Here is a 22157-nt window from a genome sequence, read left to right as displayed (position 1 = left end):
CTATATATATAACCTCCAAGCGGAGTAACTAAAATTAAAATTAAAATAAAAAAGAAGCGAAGAAGGAAAAAAAAAGAGAGAGAGATCTAAAGAGAGCTCAAACACACAGACACACACAAAGTACTCGCTATGGCTCGCTCGTTCGGAGCAAACGGCACCGTTGTGCTCGCGATCATCTTCTTCGGTGAGTGATCTCTCAGATCTCTACTTCTCGATCTGTTCTCTTAGATTTGAATATCATTTACAGTTTTGCGATCTGCGATATTAGATCGATGCTCCACTCACGATTTGCTCGATAATGATTCGTTTACTTGATAATGTGGTTTGAATATTAGTTTGTGGATTCGTTAATGTTGATTTGCGAGATTTGATGGATTGCGATCTTCAGATGTTAGATCGATACTCTGATGATCACGATCTTAAGATAATTTGTTCATAATGATTCGTTTGCTGTACAATGTGGTGTGAACAATTAGGTTACGGTTTGGGAGATTTGTGTTTTTGATTATTGACTGATGGAATATATAAATTCGTAATGTTTCAGGATGTTTATTTGCGTTTTCAACTGCTAAAGAAGAGGCAACCAAGTTGGGAACGGTGATAGGGATAGATCTTGGTACTACCTACTCTTGTGTTGGTGTTTACAAGAATGGCCATGTTGAGATCATTGCTAATGACCAAGGAAACCGTATTACACCTTCGTGGGTTGGTTTCACTGACAATGAGAGGCTCATTGGTGAGGCTGCTAAGAATCAGGCGGCTGTTAATCCTGAGAGGACTGTCTTTGATGTCAAGAGATTGATCGGGCGAAAGTAAGTGCATTCTCTTTCTGGAAGTTTCTGTTTTGTCTTGTTTTGCGTATTGACTGTTGCTTTAATTCTTGCTTTGTTTTTGTCATGTCAGATTCGCGGACAAGGAGGTTCAGAAGGATAGGAAGCTTGTTCCTTACCAGATTGTGGACAAGGATGGCAAGCCATACATTCAAGTGAAGATCAAGGATGGTGAGACTAAGGTTTTCTCTCCTGAGGAGGTCAGTGCCATGATCTTGACTAAGATGAAGGAGACTGCTGAGGCTTACCTTGGAAAGAAAATCAAGGACGCTGTTGTCACTGTTCCAGGTTTGCTTATTGTCAATTCCGCTTCATCATACGTTTTTTTAAATATGTATATACGGTTTTATTGATTCTTTATATGGCGTTGATTATTTGCAGCTTACTTCAACGATGCCCAGAGGCAGGCTACAAAGGACGCTGGTGTTATTGCTGGTCTTAATGTTGCCAGAATCATCAACGAACCCACTGCTGCTGCTATTGCCTACGGTCTTGACAAAAAGGGTGGTGAGAAGAACATCCTTGTCTTTGACCTTGGTGGTGGTACCTTTGATGTCAGTGTTTTGACCATTGACAACGGAGTGTTCGAGGTTCTATCCACAAATGGTGACACTCACTTGGGAGGTAACTTATACTTAACATAACAAATTCATGTTCTGTATTATTGCTGTGGCGTGAATATTCATACGAGTTTGTAATCTCCTGCGCAGGTGAGGACTTTGACCACAGGATCATGGATTACTTTATCAAGTTGATCAAGAAGAAGCACCAAAAGGACATCAGCAAGGACAACAAGGCTCTTGGAAAGCTCCGCAGGGAATGTGAGAGAGCCAAGAGAGCTCTTAGTAGCCAGCACCAAGTCCGTGTTGAGATTGAGTCCCTCTTTGATGGTCTTGATTTTTCGGAGCCACTCACCAGAGCTCGTTTTGAGGAGCTTAACAACGACTTGTTCAGGAAGACCATGGGACCCGTGAAGAAGGCCATGGATGATGCTGGTCTACAGAAGAGTCAGATCGATGAGATTGTCCTTGTTGGTGGAAGTACTAGAATCCCTAAGGTTCAGCAGTTGTTGAAGGACTTCTTCGAAGGAAAAGAGCCCAACAAGGGTGTGAACCCCGACGAAGCTGTTGCTTACGGTGCGGCTGTCCAGGGTGGCATTCTGAGCGGAGAAGGTGGTGATGAGACCAAAGATATCCTTCTTCTTGACGTTGCACCACTCACTTTGGGTATTGAGACCGTGGGAGGAGTGATGACAAAACTTATCCCGAGAAACACAGTGATTCCAACCAAGAAGTCTCAGGTTTTCACGACCTACCAAGACCAACAGACCACCGTCTCCATTCAGGTCTTTGAAGGTGAGCGAAGTCTCACCAAGGACTGCAGGCTGCTCGGTAACTTCGACCTTACTGGAATCCCACCAGCACCAAGGTTTGTCTTCATCTTTCTTTGTTTATGCTTTGCATCTTAGACGAGAATCATAACACTCTTTGTTTTGGCAGAGGAACACCCCAAATCGAGGTCACGTTTGAAGTGGACGCCAACGGTATCCTGAACGTGAAGGCAGAGGACAAGGCGAGTGGTAAATCAGAGAAGATCACAATCACAAACGAGAAGGGACGTCTGAGCCAGGAAGAGATCGACCGGATGGTGAAGGAGGCAGAGGAGTTTGCAGAGGAAGACAAGAAGGTGAAGGAGAGAATCGACGCAAGGAACAGCCTCGAGACCTACGTGTACAACATGAAGAACCAAATTAACGACAAGGACAAGCTTGCGGACAAACTTGAGGGTGACGAGAAGGAGAAGATTGAAGCAGCGACCAAAGAAGCATTGGAGTGGCTTGACGAGAACCAAAACTCAGAGAAGGAAGAGTATGACGAGAAGTTGAAGGAAGTAGAGGCAGTGTGTAACCCAATCATCACGGCCGTTTATCAGAGGTCAGGTGGTGCACCAGGTGGTGCAGGTGGAGAAGGAGCGACCGAGGAGGAGGATGAGTCTCACGATGAGCTCTAAAATGTTTAATGTTTGTTTTTTATTGTTAATTTGATTAGACAGACCTCTTGGTTAAGTTTTGAGGATAAAGAAGAAGAGAGCTCTTTTGTTTTCTCTTATATGTTTTATTTTGGGTTGTAGACTAATTAGTAATCCCTTGGTCCTTTTCATCTTTTATCCATTTTATCTGTGATCCATCTCTTCTAGTCGTGTAACTTTCAAACATCTTGGTAAACTGGTGTCTAGTTGTCTAGTTGAAAGATGAAAAGATTGCAAAAGATAGCAACCGCACTAGTACTAGTCTCACTGTGTAATTACCTATCAGATCATTGGGTTTTCTAAAGCCATTGTTTAAACTCTTATTCTATTATTTGGATCATTGGTCATATAACTAGGGATTTGATCGTAGAGTTTCTCTTTCCGAAATGAATATTGAGACTATGTAAACACTATATTGGCATATATAAACCTAAAAAGTCAAGTTAACTAGGCAATTATGGCTTAGTGATAAGATTATTGTAAGGAGAACCAAAGTTCTTTCTTTCCTTCTTTTTCTCCTTAGCAAAACCATTGAAGCTGTGAATGAAGATAAGAGGAGGTTGAAACTAAATGGATCAGTTGCAGAAGGTGAGTCATTATCAGAATCTTCTGTTACAGAAGGAAAGGAAAAGGTCGAAACTCTTGCAGCATCATATATTCTCGGGGGACGTTTGATGCTGTTCTTGCCTTAGAGATTTGTTAAACCACCATGATATGGGGATACTAGTAGTTCCATTTAGTGCTTCCAGTTTTGTTTTCTCGGGCGATTTTCTGATTTATACTATGTCATCGAACATGTAGCCAACCCTGCAACCCAACGGAGCCACAATACTTTCTACAATCAATCGCTCTATATCTGCTTCTGGAAGATGCTTAGGACAGGACAATAGTTAATTTCGCAATCAGTGAGAAATAATTCCAAAGTTTGGTTCGTCTGTCATCCATCAGCAGATGTAATGCCAAGTTAAAACAGAAAAAAAGCATTATAAGATGCTACATATAACTAAAAATGAATCAATCATGAAGCATTCAAGATATTACAAAGATCCAGAGGCAAAGGACATAGCTCTGCAAGGCTTATTGTAGTTTACAAAGTGAAACAATAACGAAATTGGAAAAAGGTTACAAAAGGCAGGGAACAAAAAAAAAAAAAATCTGATATACAGATTAAGAAAAACCTTGTGATCCAGATTTGTTTTATTTCTGTGTTTATTAAAATTGATGGCCAAGTTCTTCTTGCATGTTCTCTAGATCCCATATGGCTATTTTGCCATCCAATCCTATAACAAACCCAATATACAAGTAAATGATTAGGATGATTCCATGAAGGAATATGTTAATTCTGAATTAGTGACTGACCTGAAGTGCTGAATCGCATTACTTTAGGACTCCCAGCTTTGCTAAGAGGTACAATGGAACTGCAAGTTTCAGGTAATTTTACAGGTCAATCTCTAAAAAACAATTAGAGTAAAAGAGACACTGCCTTGCAAGTGATTTTGTAAAACAAAACCTAGCTCAAGAAGACATATTTTTTCTTACTTAATGCAGTTATCATGAACGCCTCCACGTGATTTAGAGGATTCAGAAGCTTCGTTTGCTGTTGTAGCCTTTGACTGACCGTAGAACTTCGTAAATGCTTCCGAAAACTGAATAACATAACATAATGAAAATTCAGGAATAAGCTAAAAGTTTCACTAAGGTTATATACTGTAAGGGCTAAAAATCAGACATCATTGCAACAAATATAAGAAAGAAAACTTTGGTACGTACCTGCGAACTATAACTGGAACCTGAAGATACCGCTTTCTTCTCTCCGATGTATCTGATAAAGCTCCTACAGACCAAAACCAAAAGCTTAAAACAAAGCAATCATCGGTGTGTCAATCATTTCAGAAGTAGTTATCTGGCCTGTGATCTAAGCTTATAATAAAGAGGATTCTGAGAGTTACACACCATATTCCAGTATCATCTGCAGCAAACACCATTGGGTTGCTGTCATAACCAACGCCTATCACCATTTTCTCAGAAATAAAGAGGACCTGAAACAGAAAGTTCAAGATAACATATCAGTTCAGAATATAACACACGGAGAAGACCAGGTTCTCAAAATATAAAAGAAAGGTGGATGCTGACCCACATCACGAAGAGGCAAATCTCTAAACGCAACGCTTTGAGCTAAAGGAGAAGGACCAACGTCATCAACAAAGTAAATCATTGAGCTATGACCTATATACAAGATCACATATACAAAGGAAGTGAGACAAAAGTTCTGTAACCAGGATAAGTTTCATTGTATGATTTCAGTAGATTGACAAATATATTAGGTGTTAAGGATACTGACCTACATAGGCCAAGGTGTTTCCACTTGGAGACCATTTCACACCAAAAGCCCAAGAATATGACAGATCAAGCTGTAGAATTTGCTGTTTCCGAAAAAAATTCATAGTATTAGATGAGAGGGTGGAGAGAAGATATATATGGCGTAAGCATTTGTATATTACAAAAACAAGGAAGCATGCCAAAGAAAACAAACCTCCCCAAATTTAGATTCTGCTGGTGAGCCTGCTTTTGGATCCCTGTATCATCCCAGTCAGTGAAGACAAATAAGAAACTGGCAAACATTCTCAAAAAATGGTTTTAAAGCAGATGTTCAAGTCATGATCTTACTTTACGTCTACTCCTTTGATGAATGTTGAAAATACCCGACATTTTCCATCTGTAGATGTCGTTGCCAGAAGAATCTAATGCAAAAACAGACCATGAGTTAGAAGATTAGCTAGTTTGTGGAGATTGATACTCTATTCTAGGGACCATGTACTCTATTCAGAGGCCTACTTATAGAATATTTTCGGTAGATAAAGCATCTATAGAAAGCCTTAATATCTTAGCTACTGATATACACGAAGGAAGTTGTGTTGATTTTACGCACATTATTAGGATGCCAAGCAACGTTTGTGACTGAAGATTCATGCCGTTTCCGGATAAGTTTACTGACCCACCTGATAACAGTAAAACCAAGCAATGTTAGCTACCAAAATGCCAAAACTTTACACGAAATTCATAATATAATTCCATGATTAATAATGAAAATAAAAGAGGAGAAGAAGAAATTACCAGTTATTCTCTTGCTCATAATAGCATATACAGACAGTTTTAGCACCACTTCCAACAGCAAACTTGTTCTCTAAATGAATTGAATAAAAAATTAGAAGCTGCAGAAATTATAGGAAATGAATCTAAATAACTCATAACTTTTTGATATAAATCATTTACCTTTTGGACTCCATTGGACACAAAGTGCAGCACGGTTTAGTCTAAGAATAACAAGAGTTGGTACCCATTCACCTCCTTCCAGGCTCCACACGTACCTTCAGGAATATCAAACCCAGTTCAACGAATAATCAGAACAGTGAACCAGTTTAATCGAAGTACAAGGTCAAAGGTTGCAGCAACTCACGAGTTCCTGTCGTGGGAAACAGTGACGATTTTGTTGGACTTTGAGCTCCAATCTATTCCAGAAACAATCTGGTCATGCTGCAACAGATTCACACAAAACTCAATGACGTTGTTTGAAAGGGAGATTCAAGCGGTAAAGGAGTGCATTGCATGCATGCTCATTAGTCTCAGAAAAGCTTATACCTTTTCGAGGACATGTAACCTCTCCCACTGGTCTTGTGATGATTTATAGATATGAACTTCATTATTGTTAGGACAAAACGCAACCACTACAATAAAAAAAAGAAAAGGAAACAACTTTCACATAAATGGTTACAGACTTTAAAAACAAAAGACAATGATAAACCCAACCCAACCCATCATCTCCCTGAGATCAATCAGGCACAAAGATTCCTCCTTTATACACAAAGAAACAAAAGACAAGCGAAGGAACAAAAACAAGAAACTTACTGGAGTGATCAGGACTCCAAGCATGACATGTGATTGACTCTGCGAACCGGTGAACATCCACCACTGCCATTGATCCTTGTTGCAGACTCTCAAATCGATATCTTCAGATTGGGCCCAGGACGGCTAACAGATCGACGGATGAATGATTGCTGGAGAAACTCCGATGAGATCCGGAGCACGAGGACACTCGAGAGAGAGAGAGAGAATGTTGTTTGTCTTTTGCGCTAAGACCAAGTTATAATGACCAAATCAATTTCAATTTCGGTTTGGTTTGGTTGGGTTTGATTAATCAAGTTTTAATAAACTCTTAACTGACTTAACCGGAATTCATTTGGTTTGGTATGAAGAACGAATTGTAAAGTTATGTTGTCGATACAATTTGATGTGAAACTCGATCTAAAAACCCAATCTACCAACCCAAACCAAGTCTACAATTATTAAAGTGGATTCACCTAACTTATTGGAATGACATGTTTGGTTCAACTTATAATTAAGCTTAATTATGAATTTTATTTACGTAAACTTTTTTTTTTATGTCGAGCAAGTAATGAATGGCATGTCAAGGAAACTAGTCAGACGCTACATAAAAATTGAACATCCACTGCAAAATGAAAAAAAAAAAGGATTTTTCTTATCTAAACAAATTGACTATCGTTGTGTCGCACTTGGTCTTCGATCACATCCCAGCACCACTGTGGTTTTGTTTGAGCTTTCGTGGTGGTGTGCCTAATATTTCTGTGCAGGTTATGGAGCTCAAGTCAGGGAGTACGGAGATTACAACCCGTTTCTTCGTAGCGACATTGGAGGGTGTACATGCCGTTTTCGTGCTTCTCTTCCCGTAAGGGATTTTCAGACTTATCGGTTAATGTTTGGCTCGCGCTTCATGGATGGGTTAGGTTACATATTTAGATAAGATCATTGGAATTCAGCTACTTCGAAAACGACACGGGAAGACCCCGACATCCGAGGAAACAAGGTGAATCTCTCCTTCTCGTAGTCCTTGTTAGTGGTTGAGAATGACATTTGATTTCCAAAGATTATGAATTCAAACAAGCGGAAAACGGAACTCGCCGAAGATATGGGTCGAACGAAATTAGCTAAAAGTAGTTTGATTTGGAAAATTTTGTTTGAGTCGATGTCGGGGTTTGTAACCGAAATCCATACTCTCATTTCGGGATGATTTTATAAAACTTACTTTTAAAAAACAAACAAATCAAACGCTTCGTTCAAACAAAAAAAAAAAAATATACTCAAAACTTATTTCTTTTCACAAAAAAAAAATGAGAGCCAGGGAATATTTGTTTAGAAACCAAAATGAAATTAATGAAGTTGAATCTATCAGTCATCAATCAAGAATGAAACCACCTTGCATCAACTAGGGGTGGACACGGAGTGGATAATACCGTAATTTTTAGTATTTATGATTTGTTTCGTAGTTTACGGATATCTGATTATCCGATTTGCTTTGCTTCGGGAGTATAGATATCCGGTTTTCCGGATATCCAAAAAATTTATTGATATTTGCGAATATTTATGGATATTTACGAATATTTCGTCCACTTTGTTCAATACAAGTAAATTTTACATAATTAAACAACTTTGTTTTCAAAATATATATCTTACATAGTATACAACAACAAGTAAAAATTAGTGAAACTGCTATATGTTCTATAAATTTTAGGAAATTGTAGTTTTTATAAAGATTTTTATATTTCTTTCTTAACTTAATATTTTTATAAATAATTTTTTTAATGAAATTATTAATATGATATGTTAAAAAATTATATTAAATTACACATTTACAACTCTCTATTTAATTGTAGATATACTTTTATTTGTATAAAAATGGAGGAGAGCGGATATCCGACCCCAAAACTTTTAATATTTGTGATTTGCTTCATTTTTAATAGATATTAATTTCTAATATTTGCTTTGCTCCGAAGACTTACGAATATCTGGATTTATCGAATCAAATCGAAGCAAATATCGGATCAAATCAAATTTAACGGATAAAATGCTTAGCCCTAGCATCAACCCGTCACTTGACATGTATTGTAACCTAAACTTGATATGTATTGTAACATTTTAGGTTAGACCATATGCACTGATGCTTCATTTTTCATTTCTACTTCATTTTGAAAAAAAATATTGTTTTAATGGCACTTCATTTTTTGTTTCAAAATAAAGAAGTGAATAGTGTTTCTTCAAATTTGTAAAAATATTGTTCGCATCTTCATTTTTTTAATAATAAACCTTTTAAATTATAAATTAGTCATTAACTTTTATTTTTTCTTATATTTTACCAAAATAAATTATATAAGTAATATTATCCAATCAATTTCTAATATTCAAATATTATTTTCATCTAATAAGATGTTTATATCAAAAGTTATGGAAATATTCATTTCTAAAACAATTAGCTCAATTAAATGAATCACAGCTAAATGAACTTTCTTTTGCTTCAAAATAGTTTTTTAATCACTTATAGAAAAATATATATATGATGATTCTTTATTTTTTTTGTCACTATATGATGATTCTTTATACAATGTGATGTTCTTTGTTTGTTTATCTATGTTATGTAACAGTTTTATAATACAATTATTTTTAATTTGTATTAAATAGTAATTGTGTTAGATTAATGTTAAAACAAAATAATTGGGTAACTTTAGTAAAGATTAAAAATTAATGGTGTTATTAATAATTAATGATAAAGTGAAGATTGAATATGCTTGAAATATTCTTTGTTACAAGAAAGAAGTGAAATAAACCATTGGAAAAATTGTTGCATCGTTTTGTTTCTTTAGTTTGAAGAAAATAAACTTTCAAAAATAGAAGGTATAACTTTGATATTATAGTGAATTTCTATAATATATGATTTACATTTTAGTATAATATATTGTATAACTCTATAATTTTATTGTTTATGTTTTTTATTTATATTATTAATATATAATGATTTCCTTTATACATAAATTATTTTTTTTATTAATTTTTGTTTCGTACTAAATATTTTTTGGTACAATACATTCATAATCTGAAATAATCAAATAGAAAATCTCTTTCAATACATAGTTTCTTCAATTTCTAAAGTTCGCATATGATCCATTTTTAAAATTTTATTTTGTTATACTATAGAAATGATATTTATTTATAATAATTTTTATTTCCATGTTGAGTTTAAAATATATATTTAAGAATTTAACATTTTTTATATTGTGGGATTTTATAAAAATATATTATTATATTTAGAGAAATTTAAAATACTACACGATTATTGTAAACGGATATATTATCTTCTAAACATTTTTGAGTCTAAATTTTTTTTTTAAATGATTCTTTTCAAAATAAAATTTCTACAAGCGGAATATTTATTTAAAATGCTATGAATTCTCGATTATGCAAACATTATAGATTACATTAATCATGAAGATGTGTTCTGGATATTACAGAAATATAAATTAATTATGGTAGCATATTATTATTATTTTTGTCAATTCATGGTAACGTATTAAGAAATCTCAAGTATTCAAATATTATAAATTACACTGGTTATTGTATAATAAAATAATAAAAATACATTTTATATTTGTATCTGCTTCAGGAAGATTTTGGTCTGTATAATTTGACCGTACGCATATTTGTAGGTTGAACCGGTCTGGCGTTTGTATCCGAGTACTGTAAATTATTTTGCAAATACATATTAGTAAACAGTTGTAAAAAAAGTATATATAATTAAATAAAACTTACATCGTGAACAGCCACACGGAGTAGTTTTACTTGGTTTCTGGACACAGTCCTTACCTGAAAAATTATGCAAATAATATAAACTAGTAGGTATGATATAAATAGAACCAATAAGAGTCGTAAGAATTAAGTAGATTTTGATAGCGCTCATATATTTTGAAGTTTATTTTTATGGATATTGCATAAAGTTATTTTTATTAGATATAAAATCATTTGAAACTTTACAGACAATATCACATAATCGACTGTACTAGAATGACTATTATTGTAGTATTGATTACTTATCGACAACATAAGATTTTATTTAGAAGGCCAAATTTTTAACTAATCACAATTATGGATCGAGTTTCAAATGATCTTATATCGGTTGTTGCTAGCGACTTGGATTTTTTGTTGTATGTAGTCATACTCAAAGTACACGCATAGAATAACATGTTGCTAATGATATAATTTGATTTTAACATAAAAATCAAACAACCCGGTTTAAATGACTATATCACTAACAGGAGGAATATTAACTTCAATTCTTGTACTAAATCGAATCTATTTAGATGTTTTTTTGTCAACAATATTTAGATGTAGTTATAGGCCCAAAAACCGAGTGATGATTATGTCATTAATAAAAACTAGATTTTGACCCGCACGTCCGTGCGGATGTATTTTTTTATGTCATTATTTAGGGTTGGACAAAAAACTCGAATTCGAAGAATTGAACCGATCTCAATTAGTACTAAATCCGAACCGGAATTGATTAAATATCCGAATTATTCAAAATTTTGGTATTTGAAGAACTGAAATCTAATCTGATCCGAACCGAAGTGTTTTGGGTATCCAAAATAGATTTATATACTTATATATATTAATTATTTTTAGATTTTATATATATAAAAACATCCAAAATATATATGATACTTTTAAGTTTGCTTAAATGCTTGAAAATATATACAAATAATCAAACGTAAATATCTTAAATAGATAAAAATATACTCAAAACTCCAAAAGTTCTTAAATAGTTATTAATTCTCTATCCAAATATTTAAACCAAACCTATTTAAATTGATTATCCAAATCCAAACCAAATCTTCAAAGATCTGAAATGAACACGAAATCCCAAAAAGACCTGAAAACTAACCCGAACGCTCACCCCTAATCACTATTATATTATATATATATATATATATATATATATATTCTATATGTGTCATCATAGGTTACAAAATATGTGTTATCATATAATTAATCGTATTTTATATGTACCATCAAATAAGTTTTTTTTTATAATTAATAATATTTTATACGTACAATCATATAAATAATCACATAAATTATATTTTAAAATTTAATGTGAAATATAAAAATCATAATTTAAGTTGGTGTTTGAAATTGTGCTTTGTATTATATTTTTCTTATATATATTAAAAACATTTTTATAATAGTTATTGGAAAATATGTTAGTAAAAATCAAAATTTGAATATATGTTTATTTTTGAATGAATTTTTGATATAAATCAATTTTAAATTATTATTTTGATTTGAATATATATATCATGTAACATAAACCTATTACTTTTTAATATAATGTAATGGACTTCTAATTTTGTAGTAGCATAAGCCCATTATTATTTTTTTCTAACTTACTGTTATCCATGTTTCCAAACATTACTATTTTTTTTAACTATTATCCATATTGTCAAACAATCTCAATGTGTACTTCAACTTTAATAATATAGATTTTAGTTTGTTTATAAAATTAGGAACAATTTAGATAAAATTAATTATTTTGGAAAAATATGAATGACCATGTTTTAATAATATTGATACATAATATTGTACCTTTTTTATGACGGTCCAAATAACATTTTGAGTACAAGGAGGAATGGTAAGTGATCCAATATATCTATAATATTTTCTGCTCCCAAACTTGATGTCCTTTGGATCAATCGTTCCTATATTTATCTCCGCCTCATTGTGGTCGGTAATCGCACACAATTTATTTTCCAACTAACCAGAAAAAAAAACAAGAAAATTGGTTGGAAATAATTATTATTTAGAAGGTCAGATGTTTAATTAATTACAATTATGGATCGATTTTTACCAAGCTGAGAAAAGAGTCTGGCCTTCCGATTTTGTAAAGCACTGTGACTACAGCCATGCTTCCGTTTATGCTTTCGTGAACCATATGCAGTTCCAGAGCAAATCTACCATATTTACGATAAACTGTTAAAAAATTACACCAAAAATCCTATTTTAAAAAGTTTTGAAATGTCTTTTGTAAATTTGTTTTTAACTTTTTTCCTAAAGATCGTGTAAGGCCTCTAACTATATAAAACGTCATCCCACCTCTAAGTTTAGCTTAAATCATATAGTATAAATAGTTGAAACTAAATAATATTTATATAAAATTTCAAACCTTCTCCCATTGATCGTATGCTCAGAGGGAGAATGCCAATGAAGCTGGTGGAGTTGATATTCAATATTATTGATCTTAATACTACCTGGTCCTTCTTCAAATCTCACCTGCCACAAAACAAATAGGAGTATACATTAATATTATGAAATTTAAAAATGAGGAACCAAGTGTGGCCCGGCCCAGTGTTTTTATTTCTGGAGTAGTTAGTTGACTCGTCATATGGGGTGATCTACGAAAATTGACGTGGTTCCCACTGTAGACGTTTTAATAGCAAAAATACATGACTTTTCTACAGATCTTTGGGATTAGTCTGAGCTTTAGACAATATTTGTATTAATAGGTTCTACAAAAAATGATTTTGATCTAGAAATGTGTAATAATACCATCATGTCATGGCCTCTATTTCTGAGGGTGGCATTGGCAGGTTTGTAGTCTCTAGTTAGTCTTCCAAGATGTGAAACAATTTTAACTCTTTTGTTCATAAGATCAATTGGAGATTGCATCTCTCCTTTTCCGCACATTTTCCATTCCGGCTTCAGTTTCCCCCATTTCTCTGGCCCGTTCTCTTGATTCCCCTCGTAGCTAAATTCACTTTCATCCTCTACATACATCAATCCATCAATCGTAGTTAACAGTTTTCCAAATAGAAAAATAAACCAAGATCAAATGTATATATATAGCTTACCAACTTCTCTTTGTGCATTCGAACATGAAATGATGGTGAGAAGTATGAATAATAAGCATTGTATTGATGATTTTTCCATCTTTGTGTATCAGAGAGAGAAAAGGGAGATAGATGTCTGAGAGAGATGAGTTGGTTTAGTTGTTTTTAATCTAAGATGCATAATATATAGTGGGTGAGATGATACGTGCATTAGGATTCTAATGATTAGTCGTGCATCTGAAACGCCACGTTATCCGTCAAATTTTGTCCTCTTTAGTTTTTAAATGATTTTTGTTCCAATCGAGACGACATATTTTGACCTTGCTGCAGTGCCAGTCCAACATTTTCATTTTTTTCTTAATGCCCTAAGCTCATTTAAAATTTTATGCCTTTGTTATTTATATATAAAAAAATTATACCCTATATAAAACTAAATTTTTCGCTTAAAATATGATGCCCTAAGCGGTCGGTTACCTCGCTTATGCTCGAGACCGGCCCTGCCTTGCTGAATACATGTGTTCGTTTCTCTTTCACATATTTTGTCCGTCCAACTAGACATCCCCTTTTATATAGGTTTGTCTTGTGTTCGTTTCTCTTTATATCTATTCAATTTGTCAACATGATCTTTTTACGTACCGATCGACCAAGTTAATGCATTTTTTCCAAGAATATTTCTGTAGATTTACAAAAAAAAAATTCGAAATGTAGATTTCCAAAATACCGCATGACAAAACATCAAAGAGGCGCTCAGTGTTTCAAACATTTTTTGGATTTTTCCAGATTTATATAAAATTTAGACTAATTCTTTAAAATGAGATATGGTACGGTTAGACCCTAGATATGTAAACTGACCGAAAGCATAAACTCATATTTGTTTAAGTATCCATAAATAATATTCTTTCCGTTCTTAAAAGATCGACATTCTATTAAAAAAAATTATTTCAAAAAGATATATATATTTTATATTTTCAATTTAATTTTTGTCAACTAATAATGAGAAATTATGAAGTTCAAAAACATTAATTACATTTATTAAAATCTTATTGGTTCAAAAATATATAAAATATAAAATTACAAAAAACTATGCATTTATAGCTAAGTTTTAATATGTTTTATTAAAATGTATGAAAATACTAAAACATAATTTTTTTAGGAACGGAAAGCGTATAACTTTATTTTGCGAAATAGATGAATTGAATCTAAATTGTGTTAGCGTTCCAATTTTGTTTTCTTACATCTCAACTACAAGGTCCCGGACCGACGTACGGTTTTCATATTAATTAAAGTTTTTATGTTATGGCTTACAGTTCACAGATTAGCAGATTTAAATATAAATCATGATATATTCAGAATATATATATCATGTTATAAATTATATTTTAGTTTTAGTTTGATTAAATAGACTAAACTTAAATCAGGGAGGTCATATGTCAACCAATGTGTAGCTTTCAGTTGTCCTTAGTTTATTCGTGCCTACACTTAGATTTGTTTATATTAAACAATTGTATAACATAATAATTTTTTTGTTATAATTACATAATATCACTGACAGAGCATTACGCGTTCGTAGCAAATTTATATTAGAATGCGTGTTTCACTATGTTTGGTTTGGTTGTTTGTACGCCACAGAATATCATGGAAATGTATAAAATTAAAATTACAAAATTCTAAATCTCTGAAGTTTTTTTTATTATAATTGGCAGTGTCTGAAACGAGGTCCAAAACTTCTTTTAAAGAAACGAGGTCCATATGGTCTCATGTCATATGGCCAAACAATAGTAACTCTGCTCATTGTAAGAATCGAACCTTATCAAATAAGTTTATATTTTTATCTGAGATCCTTAACTTACCACCAGACTACCATAACACCATTGCTTAATTTTACTTCATATTGCAGAAATCTTTATTTCTTAATAGAAAAATTGTTCTAAATTAAGAATAATCTCGGTTTGTGCATCAATTTCTTAACTACTCTAGCGTTACTGTGCATCTTCGTAACTAATTAACAACACTTGTAAAAGATAATGTATGTATATATCAACAATTTTGATCATATGCATCAGTTTTCTTCAGATGATTGAGTGAATGAGATGAAATGAAAAGTTTATCTCGCTTTCTACTTTGAATTAGTTCGTATATTTAATAGATTTCGTATATTATAGTTATATATTTCAATATAATACTTTCACGAAAGAAACTGCAGTACTTTTTCAAAAGATAGTACAGTACTCTGTAAGAAAATAAGTAAAGAAAATTCTAACTTGTCCTTAGTAGTAGTATTTCAGTGTGAAATCAGTACCAGCAAATTAAGTTTCAGGTATACAATGATGTGAGCTAGAGGAAAATTCTCTAGCGAATGGAAAAGAAAACATGAAGCAACATAGATATACAATCAGATTAGTTTCTTGTGTGCTAGAGATGGGTTTTGATCCTTTTCAAACCTCGATATATAATGATCTCGGCCCAATGATAAAAGGAGAGCGACTTGAGAAAAGAAAGTTGGTCGAGATGAAAAACAAAACTAACAGACTCCCTTGTACAATGTTTTTGTTTGGTTGTTAGTACGCCAAAGAATATCACATAAAGGTATGAAAAAATTATAAAATTCTGAAACTCTGAAGATTTTTGATTTTTGACATGATGACATCAACTAGACAAAGCATGCTCGAGGGGAGCACCAGCCACAGACCAAGAACGTTTGAGAGATCAACTCAACCGAGCTTACCTGGACGTGGAAAGCTTCTTGAAAATGAAAAGGAAGCCTTGGTAAAGAGAAGGTGACAGAAACACAAAGTATTACCATTCTATAACTACTATGGGAAGGAACCGAAATAGAATCACTGCTCGTAGATAACTCAGGTGAAATACATCGAGGAGATCAGAGAGTAACTAAAGTAGCAGAGAAGTATTTTACAGAACAATTTCAATTACGTATAGCTTCTTGGGAGGGGGGGGGGGGGGGGGGGGGGGGGGGATGATTTTAGCATTTCTCTAACGCTAGTTTAGTCTCTTCGACCTCGTCTCCTTGACTAGGCTCTGCGGTTGAGATGTTGCTGTTATGATCAACGGATTGGGTTCTATTGGTTTGGCTTTGGATATAAGACCACTTGTCTTGAAACAGATAGAGCATTACAAAAGCGGCGAGTTGTGCCGTGAAGAGTATAGTCCAAAGCTTAGCACCTTTTGATGTCTTTTGAGTGTAAGCGTTTAAGCCTGTGTATATGTTTATTATCCCAAGAATAGCCACTGACGTTCCTAATATCCAATGTCCTACAAACCAATTCCTTCTAGCTTTTCCTCCCCTGCAATGTTTAGTATAAATCAATTACAGATGCAATGTGAACTAGATATATTCAGTAGTTATTGTATCATAACATTTTACTGAGTTTAAGTCTTCAATAATTTGCATTTAGTATGCATATACACCACAAAACAAGCTTTAGCTCCAAAAACCACCATAAATTTGAAAAAGAGCCATAATCACCACAAATAATACGTTTAGTAACAGTTCATACAAGCTTATATAGGAAATGTTGCTAAATCATTTAGGACCACTTCTTAAAACAATAAAAATCTTTATAAATCTAAAATTTGTGAAGAACCTTAAATAGTAAAGTGAAATCTTTTAGAATTATCCATTATTTTTCACAAGATATGATTCAGAAGTACCTTGAAGGTCGGAGGAAGCCAAAAAGAGCTTGGAACCATACAATGGCGTAAAGTCCAACTCCTAGCCGTTGGTGATGATTGTTGAAGGAATTATTGAAGTTTTTTATTGACATTACTGCACCTATCGTCACAATTATCACTGCAACCATCTGTTTGATCAATCAATCTCATTGTTAATTGCTCGCTTAATTTTCCAAGCAAACCACGATCTACTTGTTGATTACTAACAAGACAATAGTTAGAAGTGATTATTGTTGATTAACCATAGCCAAAATATGTTATTAACAAGGAAACTTAATTTTGTACTCATTTTCTTAAAACATTTTCTGAGTGAAAGTATCCAAAAAGAGAGAACGAATTAAAGGTTAAGAAGATATTGACGCTTTTGCTTGACATTCAAGTCTCCATGATTATCAGTGTGATTAACAATCTAGAACAACCCAAAAGGCCCTACTAATTACTAATTAAAAAACATAAAAAGTCGTTAACTGGATGCTATCTTTATTCTTTAGACGAGGAAAGAGGAAAGAGGCATCTTTACTTTTACTCTCTATCCACCCATATTTTCACACCGACCATTGAATTTCATTTTCGGAGCATACAATGTTTTCAACATTCTTATGATTTAGTTGTTGAATTAAAATACTGATATTGTAGAAAGGAGCAAAAAAAGAAGAAGTGAAACCTGCCTGAGAAGTAACATGAAGAAAGAACAGCCGCCGAAAACAGATTAAAGGTTGACCTTTGATAGACATTAATCTGATGGAGATAATACCAATTGGCATCAAAACACCCATCGATGCCCAAAGCATAAAGCCATGTACTTTGATTTCGTACACAAGCTTTGGATTTAGTTTCTGTTTCAACAACAATAAAAATTCAAATTGAGTTTTTTTGTAAAATAATTAACAAGCACGCAGTTCATACATGGAATAAACAAAAGAAAATGATAGTAAAGATTTCTCTATTCTTTTATCGTTTTTATGCAAAAGAACATCGTTCATCTGTAAGTGATTAAATTATTTATAGGCCACAAGGGTTCTTCATGGTTTCATTTAAATCCATCGTGTGATGATAAATGAACTCATTATGTTATAAGTTTCATCAGTAACAAAGGAAATGCTTAAGCTTCAATGTAAAGAACTATAAGCTATGTAAATGAGATTGCGAGGAGTGAAATAAATTTATTATGATGTGTGTGAGAGATAGAGAGAGAGAAGTACATATTAACCTGGGATATTGGAGAAGTATCGAGGGGACTATTGACATCAATGGCCAAGCTTCTGGTATTTTCTTGGGAGGAGCATAGGGGAAGAGGAAGAAGAACAAGAAGGATAGAGACGAAGAGTTGATGAGTCTCCATGATCTCATGTGGTTTGAAGAGGGAACATCAAAAACAGTTTAGGACATGAAGATAACTATATCATGAGTTTATTTTTTTTTTTTGGTAAAAATCATGAGTTTATTTCATATATATATGTATATATATACATAAATATGTGTGTGTAAAGAAGGATGGAGATATGATACTTCATCCACTAGTTTCCTAGCAATAGAAGAAGAGAAAAGAAAAGTGGGGTTTTATAATCTGCTTTTAGAGTGTAAAGAAATGTGATCAAATTAAAGCGCGCAACTTTGTAATATAATATGGTTTTGCATGGAGGTTGATGGTTTATTCGTATTTGTAGAATGGAAGAAAAGCAAGTGGAGGAATGGGCAATAAAGTTAGTAAGTTATATACTCAGTTGTTGTTAAATTTACTGATTTGATTTAGAATTTAAAGGGAGCCGATTTTCGAAAGAATAAGCCAAGTTCGATTACCGTGATAAGTGTAAAAAATATGCTTAAGCATTCTTAACTAGTTAGATATTGACAATGATGTTTTACCAATAAAATCCAATAATGGAAATTTATTCGTTGTTTTTTTAAGAAAAAGACTCAAGTGGGTCTCACTATTTATGAAGCATTACTTTGTGCTCTCTTTGACAAAAATTTAAAATTAAACCGAAATTCCTTAGCTTATATTCGTCCAAAAGTATAATTTTATTGGACTTCTATGTTTTGTGGAAGAATGTCAGAGTTTGTAAGGGAAAGTGAGTCATGGCAGGTTGCACTCAAAGGCCACTAAAATATATTACTGTCAACAAACATCATGATTTCACTATGGAAGGTATAAATCAAATACCACATGCAAAACTACTTCTCTTTTCAAACATGAATGTTAAGAGCATCACAAATATTTATATAAATGATCATAAATGTAAAAGTTGTTCATCTGTTTGAATCAGTTTCTGTAGCATTTAAGTTTCTTAAAAAAAGTATCAAGTTTCCTGATACCATATTTTGTCTAGCTATCGCATTTTAAGTGCGATTTGCTTAGTTCATGGACCAACCCGTTTCGATTAGGGAAATGAAAGCATGTATGATTGACGAATTTGCCATATAAGTTATCAGAAACAAATGAGACAATTGATACAAAAGGAATAAATAAAGAAAAAGGACCACTTCACGTTTTGTAGCTTTACAAATTCGATTAACTCCAAACTGTAGCTTGTCTTGGTTTACCTGTCTACTACTCTTTTGTTTTGATGCTTCCAATCCTTTTCTCGCCCCAATAATCTGTCTCTCGACTATCCCCGAATCAAAATCACAAGTTCATCTCACTCCTAAAGTCCTATGCAATTACCAGCTGCTAGTCACATTCAACCCATTTTATTTCTACGGTTAGGAAAGTTGTAGTAAATTAAAATCCACGGACCAGTCAGGTGTAAATTCGTTAAAAATTTAGTTCATGACTTTACTTTTGTTGGTAAAAATATCTGAGATAAAATTAAAATATTATGCTTTATATATCTCAACAATTCTATTTGTTAGGATATCAATCCAACCGTACATCAAAATGTTTAATCTAATATATAAATAATATCTTTTATTAACATGAAGGGATGAGTCCTTAAAAAATCTATAAACGGTTGGATTTAGATTCAAAATGATAATATAATATTAATGTAAAAAGTTAAATATTGGCTTAGAAACCTAATAAAGGATATAAGGTATAAAGATAAATTTCGAAATTTTTTGTGGAAGTCTCCTAGCTCAGTGCTCAATGAGTTATAAACTATATATCAGGTCAGGCCTGAGGTTCGATTTCTTCAAGATGCCATTTATCCTAGATTTTAAGATGCAAAACCTACCAGAAGTTTTAAAATGTTCCACGTTTAGCTGTACGTTTATTATTGTCATTTGTTAGATATAGAGTCTATCCATCAAAAAGGCTGTATAGTAAATGCAAAATCGTCAATCGATCCGAGTGTTACAAAGAGAGTGACATTATGGAATGTTCTCTGTGAAATTATTCCCAATATCGTAGTATATGTTGCCGATTATTTATCATTTATGATAGAAATAAATATTATACGATAATGTATCCAGTATTAAGAAAAAATGTTAATTTTGAAAATATAAACTTCGACAAAGGGGAGTGCCATGGGGATAAAGTCATTTAAGAGATATTGTGGTCTATATTGGTGTCTTACGATCAAAATCTTTTTTTAATAATGTTTCAAAGTTAGGTGAAAAACTATGTTGGTGAGTACAACAAAATGGATATCAGATTTTGCTGGAAGTTAAAAGCCTAAAACTTGTGTGTTCCTTACTTTGAGAGGAAGATTATTGGAATATAAATATATGTTTTTTATTGAAAGTTTAGATAAATAAGATTAGCTCTGATTAGAAAATGTATTTTGAAAAAAAGTTTAACAGCAAATGCGTGCCAGCTTGTTTTCTAGGGATCCAGAACAACATGAATTGGACAGAGTGCACCGTACTCAGACGTTACGGCCAATAGTGGCATTCTCTTTTCAATGCTGGGCTTGACAAAACCATGTTCAAACCAAGTCCATTAATGTTATTGTTCAAGTTCTTCCTAGGGTTCAAATCCTTCAATAATCGTCTTCACTCGAGCTAGCTTCTCTCTCCCAACCTCTCTGCGTGTGTTGCTCTCTAGTCACCAAAAGATGAGCGTCTTCCCTTTGGACATCATCACCATCTCTTATTCTCTTTAGATGATCGTACTAGGCATGGGCATTCGGGGTCCCAAACGGGTTTCAGTTTTATCCAATCGGGTTTCGGTTTTTCGGGTTTATCAAAATCAGCCCCATTCGGATTATATGAAAGTTCGGTTCGGGACCGGTTCGGATTCTATCGGGTTCGGGTCGGGGTTAGTAAATCTTCAAAGAACCGGTACAACCCAATATACTTTCGGGTTCGGGTCTCAATCGGTTTTTCGGTTTAAAAGTACCTGATTTTTTACCTATTTTATAACCGAAACATGAGTAAACTTTGTTTTTCAGTTTTAAAATACCTGATTTGTACCTATTTTGTAACCAAAACTTAAGTAAAAATCGATTCAAAAATAAGGAACATCAACCGTGATCATTCAAAATCAAACAAAAAGTAAACATATTTACTGATAAAAAGAAAACCAAATAAATAAAAGCATAAAATGAAAACCAAGTTCTCATGAAATGAAATGAAAAACATTGTTTAATGAAAACAAAATCAAAATCTAAATACTTCAAGATTCAACGGTCATCTTCAACCATCAACCTTCATGTAATAGAACCACCAACCTTCATATAACAATATTTCTTAGTGTATTTTGGATACATATTAGGAATTGAGATCATGTTTGGTACAAGATATTTTCGAGGTTTTGAATGTTTCGGGTTCTATCGGATATCCATTTAGATTCGGGTTCGGTTCGGATAATACCCATAACCCGAAATACCACAAAACAAGATCCATTCGGTATTTACGTCGGGTTCGGATCGGTTCGGATTCATTTTTATCGGATCGGATTCGGTTTGGGTTTTCGGGTTCGGTTTATTTGCCCAGCCCTAGA

General features: G+C 33.2%; 4 protein-coding genes across 4 annotated transcripts; 1 reads left to right on the top strand and 3 right to left on the bottom strand.

Annotated features, from left to right (window-relative positions):
* LOC106437568 (heat shock 70 kDa protein BIP2-like) lies at nucleotides 1–3016 on the top strand. Its single transcript, XM_048774583.1, has 6 exons — nucleotides 1–184; nucleotides 545–812; nucleotides 904–1118; nucleotides 1212–1454; nucleotides 1541–2258; nucleotides 2330–3016. The coding sequence occupies exons 1-6, from the start codon at nucleotides 130–132 to the stop codon at nucleotides 2838–2840; spliced, it is 2010 nt and encodes a 669-aa protein (XP_048630540.1). The 5' UTR covers nucleotides 1–129; the 3' UTR covers nucleotides 2841–3016.
* Nucleotides 3017–3858: 842 nt separating this feature from the next.
* On the bottom strand, nucleotides 3859–7008 carry LOC106437569 (actin-related protein 2/3 complex subunit 1A-like). Its single transcript, XM_013878477.3, has 15 exons — nucleotides 6765–7008; nucleotides 6498–6583; nucleotides 6316–6392; nucleotides 6132–6226; nucleotides 5973–6042; nucleotides 5788–5857; nucleotides 5526–5599; nucleotides 5392–5434; nucleotides 5200–5281; nucleotides 4996–5084; nucleotides 4812–4897; nucleotides 4629–4692; nucleotides 4398–4504; nucleotides 4218–4276; nucleotides 3859–4138 (listed from the first exon to the last, which is right to left on the bottom strand). The coding sequence occupies exons 1-15, from the start codon at nucleotides 6832–6834 to the stop codon at nucleotides 4071–4073; spliced, it is 1140 nt and encodes a 379-aa protein (XP_013733931.1). The 5' UTR covers nucleotides 6835–7008; the 3' UTR covers nucleotides 3859–4070.
* A 3260-nt stretch (nucleotides 7009–10268) lies between these two features.
* Nucleotides 10269–13894, bottom strand: LOC106443394 (alpha carbonic anhydrase 2-like). Its single transcript, XM_013884958.3, has 7 exons — nucleotides 13607–13894; nucleotides 13305–13522; nucleotides 12922–13028; nucleotides 12607–12709; nucleotides 12345–12512; nucleotides 10515–10568; nucleotides 10269–10442 (listed from the first exon to the last, which is right to left on the bottom strand). The coding sequence occupies exons 1-7, from the start codon at nucleotides 13683–13685 to the stop codon at nucleotides 10365–10367; spliced, it is 807 nt and encodes a 268-aa protein (XP_013740412.1). The 5' UTR covers nucleotides 13686–13894; the 3' UTR covers nucleotides 10269–10364.
* A 2474-nt stretch (nucleotides 13895–16368) lies between these two features.
* Nucleotides 16369–18878, bottom strand: LOC106443395 (cytochrome b561 domain-containing protein At2g30890). The gene is made up of 4 exons (XM_048774577.1): nucleotides 18486–18878; nucleotides 17944–18111; nucleotides 17255–17403; nucleotides 16369–16887 (listed from the first exon to the last, which is right to left on the bottom strand). Exons 1-4 carry the CDS (start codon nucleotides 18615–18617, stop codon nucleotides 16566–16568), a joined length of 771 nt encoding a protein of 256 aa, XP_048630534.1. The 5' UTR covers nucleotides 18618–18878; the 3' UTR covers nucleotides 16369–16565.
* Nucleotides 18879–22157: the final 3279 nt, after the last annotated feature.

The sequence above is a fragment of the Brassica napus genome, chromosome A3 (assembly GCF_020379485.1).
Source record: "Brassica napus cultivar Da-Ae chromosome A3, Da-Ae, whole genome shotgun sequence".
NCBI lineage: Eukaryota > Viridiplantae > Streptophyta > Magnoliopsida > Brassicales > Brassicaceae > Brassica > Brassica napus.
Note: the sequence above shows the minus strand (reverse complement) of the source record. Positions and strands in the feature narration are given on the sequence as shown.